Here is an 18,119-nt window from a genome sequence, read left to right as displayed (position 1 = left end):
CCAGAACCTCTTCAAGGTGCAGGCAGGAAAGAAAATCTCTTCCTTAGCATCTTGTAGATTCTACAGGGTACGAGTTTTGCTGATTCCCTACCCACCACTGTGTCCTTAAGCATTTCTCCAACATCCCCAATGAAATGCTAAAGTGATCTGGCGCCAGAAGAATGGCCTTGTTTATAAGCACCGTGCCGAGTTTTACTTTGATGCCCTGGAATTGCGCAGAAATTGCTAACCAGTGCTGAGACATTTGGAGAAAGCCAGCCAAAATAACTTGAGATTAATCAACAGCATTGTAGCTCAGTTGCCTGCCCCCTACTTGGGCTTATTCTGCTGAGTAAGCCAAGGCCACATTAAATAGCCAGTCTCTAATGAGCTGGCAGTCTCACGGCAGTTTTATGCCAGGGTGGTTCTGGTTCAATCCACCACGGCTTTTGTTGGCAGCAATCGCCTCTACCCAATGACGCAAACCCTAGGAGTGTTAAAAAATACTTGCTCTGCAATATTTTGCAGAGTATGTTACTGATAAAGGATGAATTCGATTTGCATGCATAGTTGGGTAAAGAAACACTTTGTTTTATAAGGACAGCAAATCTCATGGATCTATTTGCTTCTTAAACTAAGTATCAGCACCATGTTTCCAGTGGCTTGGAAGTTTCTCCTTGTTCCATGTCCTACAGCTGAAGAGCAGGATAAGATGGTAACCCACTAAGGTCTTCTTCACCCATTATACTTTCACGGGATTCTCAAAAAACAGGAAGGTTCTCCTTGTTCCAGGTCCTACAGATGAAGACCAGGATGAGACTGTAAGTCCACTAAGGTCTTCTTCACTCATTATACCTTCACAGGATTCTTCTTCATGGAGAAGTTCTCCTTGTTCCAGGTCCTACAGCTAAAGATCAAGATGAGATGGTAACCCACTAAGGTCTTCTTCACTTGTTATACTTTCATGGGATTCTCCTTCATGGGAAGGTTCTTCTTGTCTCAGGTCCGACAATTAATTTTAGGTTCTTCTTACTCCAGGTCCTACAGCTGAAGATCAGAACAAGATGGTGACCTACTATGGTCTTCTTCATTCATTGCATTTTTAGGGTATTCTTTCTCTCTCCCTGTGTTTCTATGTCATGTCAGGTACAGACTGATGTTCCAGAAACGTGTAGGAGGAAAGGTGACAATTGTTCAAAATCAGACCGACTTATTTATTTTAAAGATTTATACTTTGCTTTCCACCATTTATGTCCTCAAGGAGGCTGACCAGTAACTTTGAACCACATTGTTTTGAGTCTTAACAAGGGCAGACTTCTACACATAGACCTCCGGTGCCAAAGCAGGCAGGCAAAGTCTGTTTGCCTACCCCTAGTATCCACGCCAAAGACACATGAACACAGGCAGCTTCCTCATATTCAGTCAGAGCCTTGGTCTGTTAAGGTCAGTATCATTTACTCTGAGAAGGGTTAACTTTCCAGTGTCTTAAGCAGGGATCTTTCACACCACCCACTACCTGATCCCTCATCTGGGGATGCCAGGGATTCAACCTGGGACCTTCTGCAGGCAAAGCAGTCAGTCTACCACTTAGCTGCAATCCTTCCCCAAGTATACCAAGTATGTTTCCCTAAGCATTTCTCAAACATCCCCAGTGAAATTATAACCTGATCTGGCACCAGAAGAACAATGTTGTGTATAAGCATTGTGCAGAGTTTTACTTCAGCTCACTGGAATCATATGGAAAATGCTAATAGTGCTGAGACGTCTGGAGAAAGCCAGTAGTGCCAATGAGGCAAAGAGAAAGCATTGCACAGAAATAACTGACTCTTGGGCCAATCTTGGAGCAGAGCAGACAGTATCATATAATCACAGAGTTGTCTAGTCCAACCTCTACACAGTGCAAGAAATTCACAAATACCTCCCCCCACACTCCCAGTGACCCCTATTCCATGCTCAGAAGATGGCAAAAAACCTCCAGGATCCCCAGCCAAACTGGCCAGGAGAACAATTGCTTCCTGACCCCAAAGGAGCAATCAGCATTTCCCTGGGCATGTAAGAAAGGGCCACAAGAACGGAGCACTGAGGCAACCTTTCCTGCCCTCCCCCTCACTATCTGCCTGAGTTCATTCAATCAGCATTGCTGTCAGATGGCCATCTAGCCTCTGTTGAAAAACCTCCAAAGGAGAGCCCACCACCTCCTGAGGAAGCCTGTTCCACTGAGGAACTGCTCTGTCAGGAAGTTCTTCCTAATGTTTAGCTGAAAACTTCTGATTTAATTTCAACCCGTTGGTTCTAGTCTGACCTTCTGGGGCAACAGAAAACAACTCCACATGATACTCTAGATGACAGCCCTTCAAGTACTTGAAGATGGTTATCATATCACCTCTCAGTCATCTCCTCTCCAGGCTAAACATACCCAGCTCCTTCAACCTTTCCCTATAGGACTTGGTCTCCAGACCCCTCACCATCTTCATTGCCCCCCTCTGGACACGTTCCGGCTTGTCTGTATCCTTCTTAAATTGTGAGGCCCAAAACTGAACACAATACTCTAGGGTGAGGTCTAACCAGAGTAGAGTAAACAATGACACTGCTCACAGTGCAATCTTAAAATGGTCTATTCAATGAGGCTTACTCCCAGGAAAATATTCTTAGGGCAGCATTGTCAGAGCGGGACAAAGTTGATCAGGGTGGCTCCTGCCACAAAGTTCTTCCTACAGGATTGAGGACAATTAGAATTCCACAGAGGAGACCCCTTGATGGAGTTGTCCTCCTTCCTTGCTGATGCTGGGGCAGGTCTGTCAATCATGAAAATCTCAATGGTGCCAGTTTCTGAAACATCTTCACCAAATAGGCTGTTATCAGGGTGATGGATGTGAAAAACTCCACCCTCAGTTGTGCTAATCTTCATGAAGATCTTTTTGCTTCATTTGGAATTCCACTGGCATTTCTCCCAAAGGATCATCTCAAAGTTCTAACAGGTGAAATTCAGTGGTAGCTGTAAGCCCAGGTGTCATCTTTTTTTTGGCTACTGAGTCAAGAGTTCCTGCACCAACCTGTCTCCTAACAGAACATCTGGTGAGCAACAGATGCTACGTCTGCATGCACACGAAAGCTCATACCTTGACTAAAACTTTGTTGGTCTTAAAGGTGCCACCGGACTCAAATTTTGTTTTGAGAGTTACAGCGAGGGATATGAGAAATCATGAGGAATTTCACTCGCATTATCACAACTGTTTTGCCTGAGCAAGGAGGCACCAACTTTGCTTCAAAATCTCACTTCAGGGGAAATTTGGCAACAGCAGGGCTATTTTTGGGCAGGAACACACAGGAACGGAGTTCCGGCTGGCTCCCGAGTTGGCCACGCCCAGCAGGAACTCATTAGCATAACAGGCCACACCCAACAGCAGGAACTCATTAGGATTGGCTACGTTAGGGGTGTGTGGCCTAACATGCAAAGGAGTTCCTGCTACAAAAAAGCCCTAGGTTTGGACAACAAACAAGGTAAGCAGAATAACAAGCAAAAGGTGGGTGTGGCTGGATGACCACACTTCTGGTAACATGGGGGTGCGGTCCAATGTGCTAATGAGCTGTGCTGTCAGGGGTGTGGCCCAATATGCTAATGAGTTCCTGCTGTTGGGTGTGGCCTATTATGCTAATGAGTTCCTGCTGGGCTTTTTCTACAAAAAGAGCCCTGGGCAACACCTTTAACCACATGAATACACAAAGTACACAAAGTGCACAAAAGCTCCAGTACTGAGTCCGGCAAGACCTATCGAGGTCAGTATTGCCTACTCAGACTGGCAGCGGTTCTCCAGAGTCTCAGGTAGAGATCTTTCACATCGCCTCCTACCTGATCGACTTATAACTGGAGATGCCAGAGACTGAACCCGAGATCTACCACTGAGACACAATCCCAACAGGGATGTATTACCTATCTCATACCAGTTCAACAAGTGCATGTCGAGTAATTTATCCGCACAATAGCTCATCCATTCACAAGACAAATCTATTCATGGATCTCTTAATCACTGAAAAAGACAATGTTGACTTCAACATCCAAGAAATTTCTAAGAAATTGGATTCTTTAAAAAAAAAGATGAACATTCCCTTTTGTATGCATCAACACACCTTGAGACCTCAAGGAACAACAGGCAAAAGTCTGTTCAAATATAAGGAAATTTAAGGTATGAAAGATTCGAAATGGATCCACTGATGAATGCCGAAAACAGGGCCAGAAAATACATTACTCCCCAAATGGCGAAAACCTTTCAGGTGACAACCTCTCTGTAAATCAGCCCTTTCCGAATCACCAGTGTGCTGATTTCTATGAGGTTCGATGAAACATCTCTGAAGCACGCGTCTGTGTTTAAAACGCACACCCAAATGTTTTCATTGTGACTGTTGTCAAGCTGAGCAAAGGAACACAAATGAGCTCGGGAAATGTGATTTCAATTATCCACGGGCAGAATAATGAATAATTAAGAGAACAAAAAACATTCCACCCTAGATGTACAACAGAACTGCCAGACAATCTAAACAGCAGGAAGGTGGGGGTGGGGAGACGGGCTTTCCCAGAGACGGCCAGTAGGGGCAGTGGACAGATTTTAAGCCAGCGATGGCGAACCTTTTAGAGACCGCGTGCCCAAACTGCGACCCCAAACCCACTTATTTATCGCAAAATGCCAACACGACAATTTAACCTGAATACTGAGGTTTTACTTTAGAAAAAACAACTCATACATTAACTTAAGGTGATCCAAACAAAGTAAGGAAAGCAATCCCAAATGCTTTCATTTACTTAAAATGATTTGGCAGAGAATTCGACACTTTAATGACGGTCTGGGCCTGGCTGGGGCGATGGCGCGCGTGCCCACAGAGAGGGCTCTGAGTGCCACCTCTGGCACCCGTGACATAGGTTCGCCACCACTGCTTTAAGCAATCCCAGTCTATGTATAACTTAAGAGCTTGGTTGAAAACTTCCCTGTCCCCAACCTGAGCTGCTCATGCCAATGTGGTTCGTGTCAAGTCAACCCACCCCATGCAGTTTCAACCTGTTCCCATAAAGCTCTCTTGGTCTCTCAGGGATAGCACTGTCTCCTCTGACGGACAGCAGCTCTCCAGGGACTCCAAGCAGAGGTCTTTTACGTTGCCTCCTACCTGGTCCTTTCAACTGGAGATGCTGGCAACTGGACCTGAGACCTTCTGCTATAAGTATTACTAGAGCAATATGGAGACAGAGGAAGTACTTCTCATGGCTTGGCCCCGACAGGCTTCCCCACCAAAGAGAAAACGTCCAGCGACGGAACACTGCTTCCTCCAAACAGGACTCTCATCTTGCAAAAAAAACAACAGCGACAGAAGACCTGTCAACGCATGAAAAGTAAGATGCTGGGTGGATTTGCACATTCCTGTTTGTCACTCGATGACCACAGTTTGCATTTGCAGGGTGCATGCGTCAGGTCACTCCAGAACGTGATCACGGGCCACGTCAACTGAGAATCAGGTCAGCACAGGGGTCATTTCCTGCAGGAGTGCACAGGAGCGGAGCTCCGGCAGTAAAGAGCCCAGGGGGCGGGCACATGCAGTAAGCCCCACCCCCTGCTCCCAGCAGCCCTCAGTCAGAGCAAGAAGCAGCCAGGTAAACTGCAGAGTCCAGTGGCACCTTTAAGACCAAGTCTTATTCAGGTAGAAGCTCTCCCTCCTCTGCAAGGACAGATCTGCACGTTCTCCCCCCCCCCCAATACCTAGCAGTCCAAAACAGTCCAGTGGAGCCTGAGCGGGGGGGGTTGCCTTCTGACACACTTCCGGTGATGTCAGGGGGTGTGGCATATGCAAATAAGATGCTAATGAGCTCCTGCACCTCTTTTTCTACGAAATGACCCCTGGGTCAGCACACAATCTTTCCATCACTTCTGTGGTGATGGGGGGGGGGAGGTCTTCCAATACAGCTCAAATGCCAAGCCAGGCTGAGCGTCCCAGGAAACAACTCATGTCTGAGCTCAGGCAATGAGATCCAGTCATCACAGAGAGATTTCTGTTTTCACGTGATTCCCTTATTCATTTATGAGCAGGGGTCATTTCCTGCAGGAGAGCACAGGGGCGGAGCTCCGGCAGTAAAGAGCCCAGGGGGCGGGCACATGCAACAAGCCCCACCCCCAGCAGCCCTCAGTCAGAGCAAGAAGCAGCCAGGTAAGCTGCAGAGCTCCCCCCGGTCCAAGACAGTCCAGTGGCACCTTTAAGACCAAGTTTTATTCCGGTACAAGCTCTCCCTCCTCTGCGAGGACAGATCTGCATGTCCCCCCCTCCCCCAATAGCTAGCAATCCAAAAGAGTCCAGTGGAGCCTGAGCGGTGGGTGTTGCCTTCTGACACACTTCCAGTGATGTCAAGGGGTGTGGCATATGCAAATAAGTTATGCTAATGAGTTATGCTAATGAGCTCCTGCACCTCTTTTTCTACAAAATGACCCCTGTTTATGAGAGATAGCAGGTACGTCTTGTGTGTTAAGGCGGTAAGTTGCCACCTTGGGGATCTTCCTTGAGATTTCTGTGATGATTTCACATGATCATTTTCATGGTGGGAGGTGCCGTCAGGTCACAGCTGACTTATGGCAACCCCACAAGGTTTTCAAGGCATAAGACACTCAGAGGCCCCTGCCACACAGGGGGGAAATTGCTGCGGGCAAAGTGCGGCTTTTGAAAGCCGCACCAAAAGAGACACGCGGCGGCAGATCCCCTGAGCCACCGCGCAGTTCCTCCCCGGCACGATCAGATGCCGGGGGGAAGCCACTGAAGAAAGAGCGCAGTTCCACTGAAGAAAGAGCGCAGTTCCACTGAAGAAAGAGCGCAGTTCCACTGAAGAAAGAGTTCCACTGAAGAGCCACTGAAGAAAGAGCGCAGCCACCGCGCAGTTCCTCCCCGGCATGATCAGATGCCGGGGGGAAGCCACTGAAGAAAGAGCGAGGCAGCCGAACTGCGCATCCGTGCGCTTGCGCAGTTCGGCCGGGAGCCTGGATTGCTACCGAAGACGAGCGTGCCGGCGATCCCACGGCCGCGCTTGCTGCAGCATTCCAGGTAAGTCCTGATCTTTTGCAGGTTCTTCTTTGATGCACGCTTTAGGCTTGAAGGGACGGATCGGGGACGGGTGCACGCCGATTCCCAGATGTTGTGGTGTGCTCGTGCCCGTTTGCTGCGCCCCCGATCCGTCCCTCTCCCGGGCCAAAACCTTCCGTGTGACCGGGGCCAGAGGTGGTTTTCCATTGGCTGCCTCTGCATAGCAACCCTGGGCTTCCTTGGTGGTCTCCCGTCCAAATACTAACCAGAACTGACTCTGCTTAGCTTCCCAGATCTGTGATGAGATGAAGCTAGCCTGGGCATGATCTTTTTCGTCTGTGGCAATTAGCCTGTTTGTGTTACACTCCCAGGAATGAGGCTTTCAGTATCTCTGATTCCAAACCATCTGAAAGACTAATGTAGCAGTCCAGGTTTCCATGGTTCTCCTTCAAAACTTCCTTTAGATAGTTAGTAATGACTCAAGGGATATGAAACTCCGGCGCTCCAAAGGGGGTGAGAACATAACAGAGATGGAAAAGTGTTTTTTTTCTTTTTAATTCTGTTCACAACGCAATGTACATCATCGTGGCAAGTACTCTTGTTAGACGTCACATCACCAGCCAAGAATGTGGTAAGCTGTATCATGTAGACCAGGACTCAAAGTTATGACCTCCAAGTTACAGAAAGGCACCTACGTTTCGGTAGCTAGTGGAATTGGCAAAAAGCCCAGCTGTTGCCCTGAAGAAATGACAAGACCCCACTCCCAGTCTGTTTCTATTTCCCAAACCTAGTACCTTTAGGATTCCCTAAAAATGGGGGTCTTCCAGAGGAAACGAACAGAAGCTACCACCGCATTAAAAGGGGAGATTTTTTCCTGAATCAAACATACCTTGATGGTTTCCAAATGGGATAAAAACCATTCCTTTGTGAAAAGGGGGGAGGAGTAGAACCTGAAAATTTGGTGTCGTGGTTAAGTGCACGGACTCTAATCTGGGAGAACCGGGTTTGATTCCCCACTCCTCCACTTGCACCTGGCTGGATGACCTTGGGCAAGCCGTAGTTCTGATAAGAGCTGTCCTTGAAAAAGAGCCGTTTCTGTCAAGAGCTCTCTCAGCCCCACCGACCTCGCAGGGTGTCTGTTGTGGGGAGGGGAAGGGAAAGGAGTTTGTAAACCGCTCTGAGACACCTTTGGGTAGTGAAGGGCGGGGTATAAATCCAATATCATCATCATCATCATCATCATCATCATTGGGTAGTGAAGGGCCATGGGGTATAAATCCAATCTCTTCTTCTTCTTTTACCTCACAGGGTGTCTGTTGTGGGGAGGGGAAGGGGAAGAACTTGTAAGCCGCTCTGAGACTCCTTTGGGTAGTGAAGGGTGGGGTATAAATCCAATCTCTTCTTCTTCTTTTACCTCACAGGGTGTCTGTTGTGGGGAGGGGAAGGGAAAGGAGTTTGTAAGCCGCTCTGAGACACCTTTGGGTAGTGAAGGCCGGGGTATAAATCCAATCTCTTCTCTCTCTTCTTCTTCTAAAATTGAACTGAGAAAATACAGCGGATGGCCAAAGAGTTTTGATACTGAAATTTCTACCCAGTTGGAGTTGGGATGGTGGCCACACGCATGCTTCCATTTTGTCTTTCAAAAAACGCGAATCCTTCCTCAGGTGAAATACTTGCAAGGCGAGAAAGCCAAGGCCAGCCTTTCCATTAGTGAGGGGGACAATTCAAAATCAAGATCAGCAAGTTCTCAGTAACCTAGCTCATTATATTTTCCCATCAAATGGGATTTTAGGCCTCTTGATAAGTCCTGGGCCAAGTTTAAGTCTTTCTCCTGACCTGGATGGACCAGGCCAGCCCAATCTTCTCAGATCTTGGAAGCTTAAGCAGGGTCAACCCTGGTTAGTATTTGGATGAGAGACTTCCAAGGAATTCCAGGATTGCTATGCAGAGGAAGGCAAGAGCAAACCACCTCTGTTAATCTATTGGCTTGAAAACCGAACGAGGTTGCCATAAGTCGGTTGTGCCCTGATGGCACTTTACACACACACACACACACCAAAGAGTTGGTCACAAAACACTAGGGTTGACTTCCAGTGGGAGAATTTGGGGGGCACCAATGCGTGACTTCCAGTAACCCTAACCCCCTCACTGCCTTTTGTTAAGTGGCAACAAGCAGGGCTATTTTTGGGCAGGAACGCACAGGAACAGAGTTCCGGCTGGCTCCCGAGTTGGCCATGCCCAGCAGGAACTCATTAGCATAATAGGCCACACCCAACAGCAGAAACTCATTAGGATTGGCTACATTAGGAGTGTGTGGCCTAACATGCAAAGGCGTTCCTGCTCCAAAAAAAGCCCTGGGTTTTGACAATAAACAAAGTAAACAGAATAAGAAGGGAAAGGTGGGTGTGGCTGGATGACCACACTTCTGGGAACATGGGGGGGTGGCCTAATATGCTATTGAGCTGTGCTGTCAGGGGTGTGGCCTAATATGCTAAAGAGTTTCTGCTGTTGGGAGTGGCCTGTTATGCTAATGAATTGCTGCTGGGCTTTTTCTACAAAAAGAGCCCTGGAATAGGTAACGGGGTCCAGGCCAGGAGTCTCCTACCATAGGCAGAGACCTGCCCCCCCCATAAGAGCATGGATCATAGAGTCAACCACACTGAATTAATAAGGGAGTGGGATATTATTGTTTTTAATATAAGAAAGGCCACCTGGAAGTGCAAACTCAATCCGTATCAGACCTCTGGGGGAAACACACGGATTCTTAACAAACATTTCTAAACTGTCATTATGGCATTCCAGAAATCCTCTCTCTGGCCCACTTCATTATTTGGCTTTGCGTCTGCTACAGAGCCTGTGCAGCTCTGAGCAAAGCCAGTAACCATGAAAACTACGGAAAAGAAATGGCCGCCAGCCAGATTGTTGTTTGTTGCAGCCAGGATACCGGAATCTCCCTCCCATTTATTCTGGGCTTTTACAGGGGTCCCTTGTGAAATATTTCCATTTTTAATGTGTATTGCAGGCGAATCTCTGTATTTCACACATCTGGATAATTGCTTTTTCAACTTCCTGCTCTGGGAATTGAGGAAACTTGTATGCCCACGTTCTATCGCCTCCTGCACATACAGGTTACGTCGTAGGAGGTAATTTGGTGGGGGCCTTGTAACTGCTAGAGACAAGATTCTCTCAAGGTTGCAGTGGTATTCTCCACTTGCCTCTATGGATTTCTGCAAGAGAATCCATTCCCAGACAGACTCTCCCATCACTTCCAATCAGAACCGCCTGCAAAAAAGGAAGCTGGGCCATAAACTGGCAGGCTGAAGGAAAGGAGCACAGCATGCCATATCTGTTGAATGCTCCAGGCCCAATTCATAGTGTTTTTCAAAGCAATTAACTCTCAATTACACAGGAGAAGGGAGAGCGATGTTAAATGACCAGTATGCTTAAATGGCACTTGTGCCAGGAGCAAGAAGGACTTGGTTCTTACATCACAGGCCCTGGAGCTGTAGTCTTCAGTAGGCACAGCAGAGTACAGAGTCTGACTAGGGAAGAAGAAGAAAGAAGAAAGAAGGAAGAAGAAGGAGGAGGAGAAGAAGAAGAAGAAGAGGAGGAGGAGGAGAGGAGGAGGAGGAGGAGGTAGAAGAAGAGGAGGAGGAGGAGAGGAGGAGGAGGAGGAGGTAGAAGAAGAGGAGGAGGAGGAGAGGAGGAGGAGGAGGAGGTAGAAGAAGAGGAGGAGGAGGAGAGGAGGAGGAGGAGGAGGTAGAAGAAGAGGAGGAGGAGGAGAGGAGGAGGAGGAGGAGGTAGAAGAAGAGGAGGAGGAGGAGATTGGATTTATACCCCGCCCTTCACTTGGAGTCTCAGAGCGGCTTACAAACTCCTTTCCCTTCCCCTCCCCACAACAGACACCCTGTGAGGTGGGTGGGGCTGAGAGAACTCTGACACAAACTGCTCTTTTTCAAGGACAGCTGTGCCAGAGCTTGGGACTGACCCAAGGTCACATCAGCAGGTGCAAGTGGAGGAGTGGGGAATCAAACCCGGTTCTCCCAGATTAGAGTCCGCACACTTAACCACTACACTACATCAGGCTCCTAACATTTACAGTAGGCCTATCCAATTCAGTTTTCAGACCAGGGTTGTCATTTTTAAAAAATAGCAGCGTTGCATGCGGGTTTGGTAAAAACCCAGAAGTGACATAGGGTAGCTCCAGGAACTTCTGGAAACTCTATGGTAAAACCATAGTGTACAGCATTTCCTAGAGCCACCCTATGTCACTTCCCAGGAATGGCATAATGCTGCAGCTGGTGTTGCACACTCCTAGAGATGCCAGCATCCAGGTGGGACCTGGGGATCCCCTGGAATTACAGCTTATTTCAAGACTATGGAGACAGTTCCCCTGCAGAAAATGGATTCTTTGGAAGGTAGACTCTGTGGCACTGTATCCCTCTGAGATTCCTGTTCTCCCAGGCTTCACCTCCAAATCTCCAGGAGTTTCCCAATCTGGATCTTGCAACACTACCCTCCATCTCCTGCTGCTTACCAGACGGACCTGGCAACCCTACACACACCCCAGTTCCCTAGCCACAACTCTCCCACTGGCTGCTAGGCACTACCTGGCTACCCTACTTCAGACTGACCTAACCACAGGGATATGGCTTTGTTTTGGACCCGTGCATTCCAGCTCAGGTGTCACATGTAGGCCATGAGATCCCTGGTTCAAATTTCAGATTCTCTGACACAAATGTTCCATGCGTGCAGGCTTCAGAAGCCTTGGGTCTCTGGAAAAAGTCAGCAGGCAAATCTTTGGATCACTAAGGGTCAGGTCACAGGGACATTTAGTGCGGGCTTCGCTGCTGATCCCTCGCACATTAAAGTTTCCTGTTCATATTGGCAAACCCGCCTCCCGCACCGAAGCGGGCTGAGTCCCGCGGTTTCCGCTCTTTTTATCCGCGTTTTCTGACACCCGTTGGAACAGGTGTTTTCCGATATCTCGCGCTTCGTATCCGCGGTTTTGGTATCTGGACAGCAATCCGCCGTGACCGCGCTACCCTCCCCCCCTTTTTTGTGTGTTTCCGGTTTAAGTTATGCGCATGTGCAAACAGGTGCTAGCTTTTATTTTGGTCTTCTTAGTTTGTATGTACGCCCAAGCGCATGCACAGTTTTTGTTTTTAAAAACAACCCCGTGCCGCCGCGGGGACGGCGCGCTGTGTGATCAGTACTTCGCACGAGTGAAGCGGAAGACAGAGGGACCGTCTGACCACCTCCAAGCGATATAAAATGTCACGGAGAGAAGAACTGCGGGAAAACTAGCGCGGTAAGAGGTCCGTGTGACCACGGCCCATGAAAAAGAAGTTCAGCAGAGAAAGAGGTGCCCTACAGAAGTTGCAAAGAACCACATTTCCAGGTATAATTTTGATCATTTAGGATCCAATCGCATATTCCTCATTTAGTTAGTTACATCCCGCACATAGGGTCCCCAGGAGGTCTTGCACCCACACACTGATCAGATGTGGACCTGCTAAATTCTGGGAAAGCTGTGTAGTGGTTAGAGTGTTGGGTTAGACGTGGGAGACCCACTCTGTCACGGAAGCTTACTGGGCGACCTTGGGCCAGTTTCGTACTCTCAGCCTAACTGACCTCGCAAGAAGAAAATGAGAATAAAACGGAGGAGGAAAGAATGATGTTGTGAACTGCTTTGGGTCCCCCATGGGAGAGAAAAGCACAGTATAAACATTTAATAAAATAAAATATCATACATACATTTAATGACCGTATTAACCAACTCGCTAATAGATTCTTTCATTAGAACTAAACGTGCCTGAATTTGTTTTTTTAATAAAATATCTGTCTGCAGAACTGTTTTTGCAGTAACTCCAAGGAACACGAATGGAAGGTTTAGAAATCCAACATATCAGTTAGGAAGCGCATTCACTTTTTCCACCCTGTAAGAGCAGAACGCCAAAACTGAACATTTCAGTCTGAACAGACTTCATTTGTTTTCTCTCAAGAAGCAACTGTGTTTTACCTTCTCAATCCATACCAGGAGACTCTACCAGAAGATTCCTGTGGAATGCTCGCATGGGTAGCTTGTCCATTTGACAAACAACTTGGAAGCTGGGCCTGGGTGAGAGAGGATGTCCTCTAGTCACCAGACACAATATGTATCCTGCTATGTGTCCTTCCCATGGAGCTGTAGGGCATAAATGCACTACAATCATGCACAAGGTTACTAATAACTCCCTCTCCCATGCCCAGTGCCAGCGGCTAGCTTCATGAGGCAGTGCTGAGGCCTAGGCCTGGTCAAGGAACCACGAACTGAACATTGGAACTACCATTTTGGCTACTTTTTTGGCATCAGGCCAGCCATATCAGAGACACCTAGGGCAGCGGGCAACCACTTGTCCAGTCTCCCAACCTCACTAGTTTTAGCAGTTGGAGGGGAAAAGGGGGGGGAGGGTGACAGTGTCGATGGTGATGCTCTAATAATTACCCAGATCTCTATGGAAAAGCCTACAGAGACTGGGGCAATTCCTAGAGCGTCATCTGGAAGTGACATCACGGCCGGCGACCCTTTATGCGGAAGTGACCCCACATCCTCCATGTTGCTGTAGGACCTTCCCCAGAGACAACAGAGACTGGGAGAACTCCTAGAGTGGCATGGAGGAAGTGGTTTACCAACTGAAGGTCCCAACTCCACACTCCCCAAGGCACCGCCCCCCCAAATCTCCCAGCATTTGCTGCAGTTGGGTTGGCCACTCTAGAGACACCGTTCATTCCCACCAGCCTGGGTGTTTCCATGAAGTGAGTTTGTGCCCAAGAGTTCCCTCTAAAGGCACCATGTACCATGAGATGTTCTCTTTGTTTGCAGGCCTCACTCTCCTTATTAACTGTGCCTACCTACACACACACACACAAAACCGGGTAGTGATGGGGCCTTCTAGGCAGAGTTGCCAAAGGTCCTCTCAACAGCTGGAACCAGCCATGCCATCTCCCTAGGGTGCTGTGACTGAGAGAGGGAGCCCATCATCTCCAACAGAGAATACGCAGCGCCCTCATAATCAGTGTTCCCTCTAAGCTGAGTGAGTGTGAGCTAGCTCACAGTTTTTTAGCCTCCGGCTCACACATTTTTGTCTTGGCTCAGGAAAGGATGGCTCCAGAGCAAACTGATTTATGCAGGAGCCAAATGGCTCACTCACAGCTTTAATGCCAGTAGCTCACAAAGTAGAATTTTTGCTCACAAGACTACACAGCTTAGAGGGAACACCGCTCATCATATTTCATTTTTTCAGAACGGTTGGGTAAGGCGGCGGAAAGAGACCCGTGACAGTCAAACCGATACGAAACCAGTCCGCTTTTAGTACAACTGGGGCCTCAGCAGCCAGGAACCCCTGTGCTAGCATTTTCAACATCTTTTCAACATGTAACAATGATTTCCTCACACGGCAATCCACAGATTAATGCCTTGTTAAGGTTGAGAATAGATTTAACAGCCTGGCATATGGTTTGAATAAAAACAAAGGCCTCCCCATCATTCAGTGCTGCCGAAACTGCTCTCAGTTTGGCTCATCCGCCTTTTGGTGTCAAAGGAAAGGGGGGGGGGAGAACAGGACATGCGTTTTCATCTTGGCAAGTTTTGGCAGGAGCCGACCTTATTTTCTGCGCCTGTCCCCGAGCATTCAAGTCAAGAACTGAGAAGCCACGTATGTCTCTTGCCCGATTACCGGGACCAGACTCAAAACCTTGACAACGGTTTATTGGATTCCCTTTAGCAAGCAAATATTTGTTATTAAAGGTAATGTATTATAATGGCCACGCAAACAGTAAGGAGCTATGTACATTTGTGGCCAAGAATTTCTCTGCAAGAAATGGTTATTTTTTTTTTAAGTGATTTGATCAAGATGCTTTTGTTTTTCCTTTTTGAAGCACGACTTATTGCAAGCACATGAGGTTGAGATGGTATCTCGAGTCATGGCCTCTTTTGGTGACCTTTAAAGGCTCCTCGGAGAAGGCTCAGGGCTTCCAAAGAAAGATGGAGAGACATTTGGGTGGAGGGGGAAAAAAACATGACAAGCTTCGTAAGAAGACGGGAGAAGACCTCACGCCACCTTTTCGAAACCCGCTTCCTCCTTGAGGACTTCAGTTTTTAACTATTTCTGATCGGCGATCAAAATAAATCCTGAGGTTGTATATAACCTTGCTTCTCCCAACTGTACCCTCTCCATGTTGTCGATACATCTGGACATACTGGGCTGCCTTATACCAAAACAGATCTTTGGTCTGTTAAGGTCAGCCTCACCTGCTTCGACTGACAATGGCTCTCTTGGGCCACCAACAACTTTTCTGGCATCCTCCAAGTATTTTTAGAAAGTGGGTGGGACCAGGCAGGACTCTTGCCTAGCAAGCTTTATGATTGGCCATTGGAGATTTGATTGGCTTTCTAGATTTTTAAAAAACCTCGCTTTGGCAGCGGCTGCCAGCACAGCACAAGCTGTGGCAAATCCTCTTGTGGCTAACTCTGCCTCGTGCAGCGGCCATTTTGTGGCAGCCATTCTGTGCCTGCACCCGCCAAACTATATCAGACTTCCAGAGGTGCCCACATGGTCAAAAAGTTTGGGGACCCCTGATCTGTGGTGTCAAGTCAAGGCCTTTCACGTAATCTGCTACCTCATCTTTTTAACTGGAGCTGCTGGGGATTGAAGCCGGGACTTCCTGCATGCATTCTATGACTGAACCACAGCCCCTTGTTTAAGGTGCCTTCTACAAATTCAGATCATTCATCCATCAAGTATTGACTACACAGACCAACAGCACCTCTCCAGGGTGTCACTAAAAGATCATTCACATCACATCCTGCTTGAGGTCTGATTCAGTATAAGGCACCTTCTTGCATGCCCATCTGTATGGGTAGAACATCACTGAGAAATGTTGATGGTGCTACCTAAACTTCTCATGGTTTCTCTCAAAATTCTCCAGGTGTTTCACCTTACTTCTAGATTCACTCTAGATAATGTTTTGATAGGAACTCCTGAAATAATCATAAAGAGGTACAGACATAGAGCCAGTATTGTGTAGTGGTTAGAATGTCGGACTAGGCTCCAGCAGACCCAAGGTCAATTCCCCATCCTGCCATGAAGTTTGCCAGGTGGCCTTTGAACCAGTCACACATAGGGGAGTGCACAAAAAAATTGGTATCTTTCAGGTTCGGGTATACAAAACCCGAAAGATATTAGTATATACTGATATTCCCAAATCCCAGTATCAGTATTGTATTGGGATTCAGGAAATAATTGGTATTGCTGAATTTATACCCTACGGGGACCATTTAAATTGGAGGAATCCTTTAAACCCCTCTGTTTCACTCCTCCCCTCTGGAGGAGGGGAGCAAAAGGGAGGGTTGAAATGGCTTCCTGCAACTCAAGAAGAGGAAGCATTTAAAAAGCCCACCCTCTGGAGTCACGCAGCCTTGGCAGCACACCTCCATCACTGAAAGGAAGGCAAATTGCTTTCCCTTCACTTTTGGAGGCATGCTGCATCTGTGGCACGAGTCGGGAAGAGGAGGCATTTTAACCCCCCCTCACTCTCCGGAGTCATGCTGCCATTGTGGTGCCATTCGGAGATGGAGGGATTTAAAGTGACTCAGAGAGTCACAACAGCAGCAGCACAACTTGTTTAAAGTCAAGCCATGCACGAGGAACCTAGAATCAGCACAAGTTCACCCGGAACATGGGTGAACGCGCACTGCTTTGGCAAGTGAAGCTGAGTCTGAATAAAAGCCAAATAATATCGGCTTTTATTCGGGCTCAGCTAGATCAGTAGCCAAATCAGATTAGCAAATCTGATTTGGCTGAATAAATACCCAAAAAATACATATACATATACACACACACCCCTAGTCACACTCTCAGTCTCACCTACCTCAAAGGATAAAATGGAGAACAGAACAATGTAAGCTGCTTTGGGTTCCCATTGGGGAGAAAGGTTGGAAGGGGGCTGTGGCTCAGTGGAAGAGCCTCTGCTTTGCATGCAGAAGGTCCCAGGTTCAATCCATGATATCTCCAGTTCAAAAGGACCAGGCACCTTGATGATGTGAAAGACCCCCGCCTGTGATCCTGGAGAGCTGTTGCCAGTCTGAGCAGACAATACTGACCTTGATGGGCCAAGGGTCTGATGCAGTATAAGGCAGTTTCATATGCATATGTGAGAGTAAGTAAATAAACTGTGAGCCCTTACTTGTGTCCCAGTTCATGTGCAATGGTGAACGCTAGATTCAGCCCATTGTCTTCTGCAAGGACGCATTTTCTTTTCGCACTGCAGATCCCTCCAAGATAGGCAATTCCTGGCAAAATAAGGAAGAAGGCTTTCATCAGTACCAGCAGCTCAGATCTTCCAAACACACTGAAGCAGCTTTACAGAAGAAACAAAATTATCTGGTAATATTGAAGTAGATGGACCAAAGCTTTGACTCAGTATGAGGAAGTTCCATGCAAAGAGGGACCTGAAAAGAATCATGTCAAAAGAGTAAATAAATCACTTTCAGAACTCAGGAGGAGGATCTTGCCGTGAAAATGAGTGGGAAAAGGTTCAGGACAGACAAAGGGTCAGATCTGGCCAGCTGTTCCATTGAGGAAAAAAGGAGGAGGAAGTCCCCTTTGGCCACCAAAAAGGCTATGGTGAAGATCATGGAAACTGCATGAACAAAAACCATGTGTGACAGGAGCTGTGATAAACAGGGAAATTGGCAAGGATTTAGCAAAAAAGATGGCTGCTTCTGATCCAAAGGAAGTATCTTGTTGGTACAATGTATAATTAAACCAGGGGTAATTTCCTGCAGGAGCGCACAGGAGCGGAGCTCTGGTGGTAAAGAGCCCAGGGGGCGGGCACATGCAAGAAGCCCCACCCCCTGCTCCCAGCAGCCCTCAGTCAGAGCAAGAAGCAGCCAGGTAAGTTGCAGAGCTCCCCCCCGGTCCAAAACAGTCCAGTGGCACCTTTAAAACCAAGTTTTATTCAGGTACAAGCTCTCCCTCCTCTGCGAGGACAGATCTGCACGTTCCCCTCCCCCCCAATAGCTAGCAATCCAAAACAGTCCAGTGGAG

At 47.7% G+C, this 18,119-nt stretch overlaps 1 protein-coding gene across 1 annotated transcript in view; it reads right to left on the bottom strand.

Annotated features, from left to right (window-relative positions):
* The window catches only part of ADAMTS17 (ADAM metallopeptidase with thrombospondin type 1 motif 17), a 180,222-nt gene extending 162,832 nt beyond the window's left edge, over positions 1 to 17,390 (bottom strand). The window contains exon 1 of the mRNA XM_015421670.1: positions 17,257 to 17,390. Within this exon, the coding sequence (XP_015277156.1) occupies positions 17,257 to 17,390 (134 nt within the window). The remainder of the gene's footprint in view (positions 1 to 17,256) is intronic.
* Between the last annotated feature and the right edge of the window lie 729 nt (positions 17,391 to 18,119).

Source organism: Gekko japonicus, unplaced genomic scaffold (assembly GCF_001447785.1).
Source record: "Gekko japonicus isolate JY-2015 unplaced genomic scaffold, Gekko_japonicus_V1.1 scaffold2455, whole genome shotgun sequence".
In the NCBI taxonomy this organism is placed as follows: Eukaryota; Metazoa; Chordata; class Lepidosauria; order Squamata; family Gekkonidae; genus Gekko; species Gekko japonicus.
This window is presented reverse-complemented; position numbering and strand designations above follow the sequence as displayed.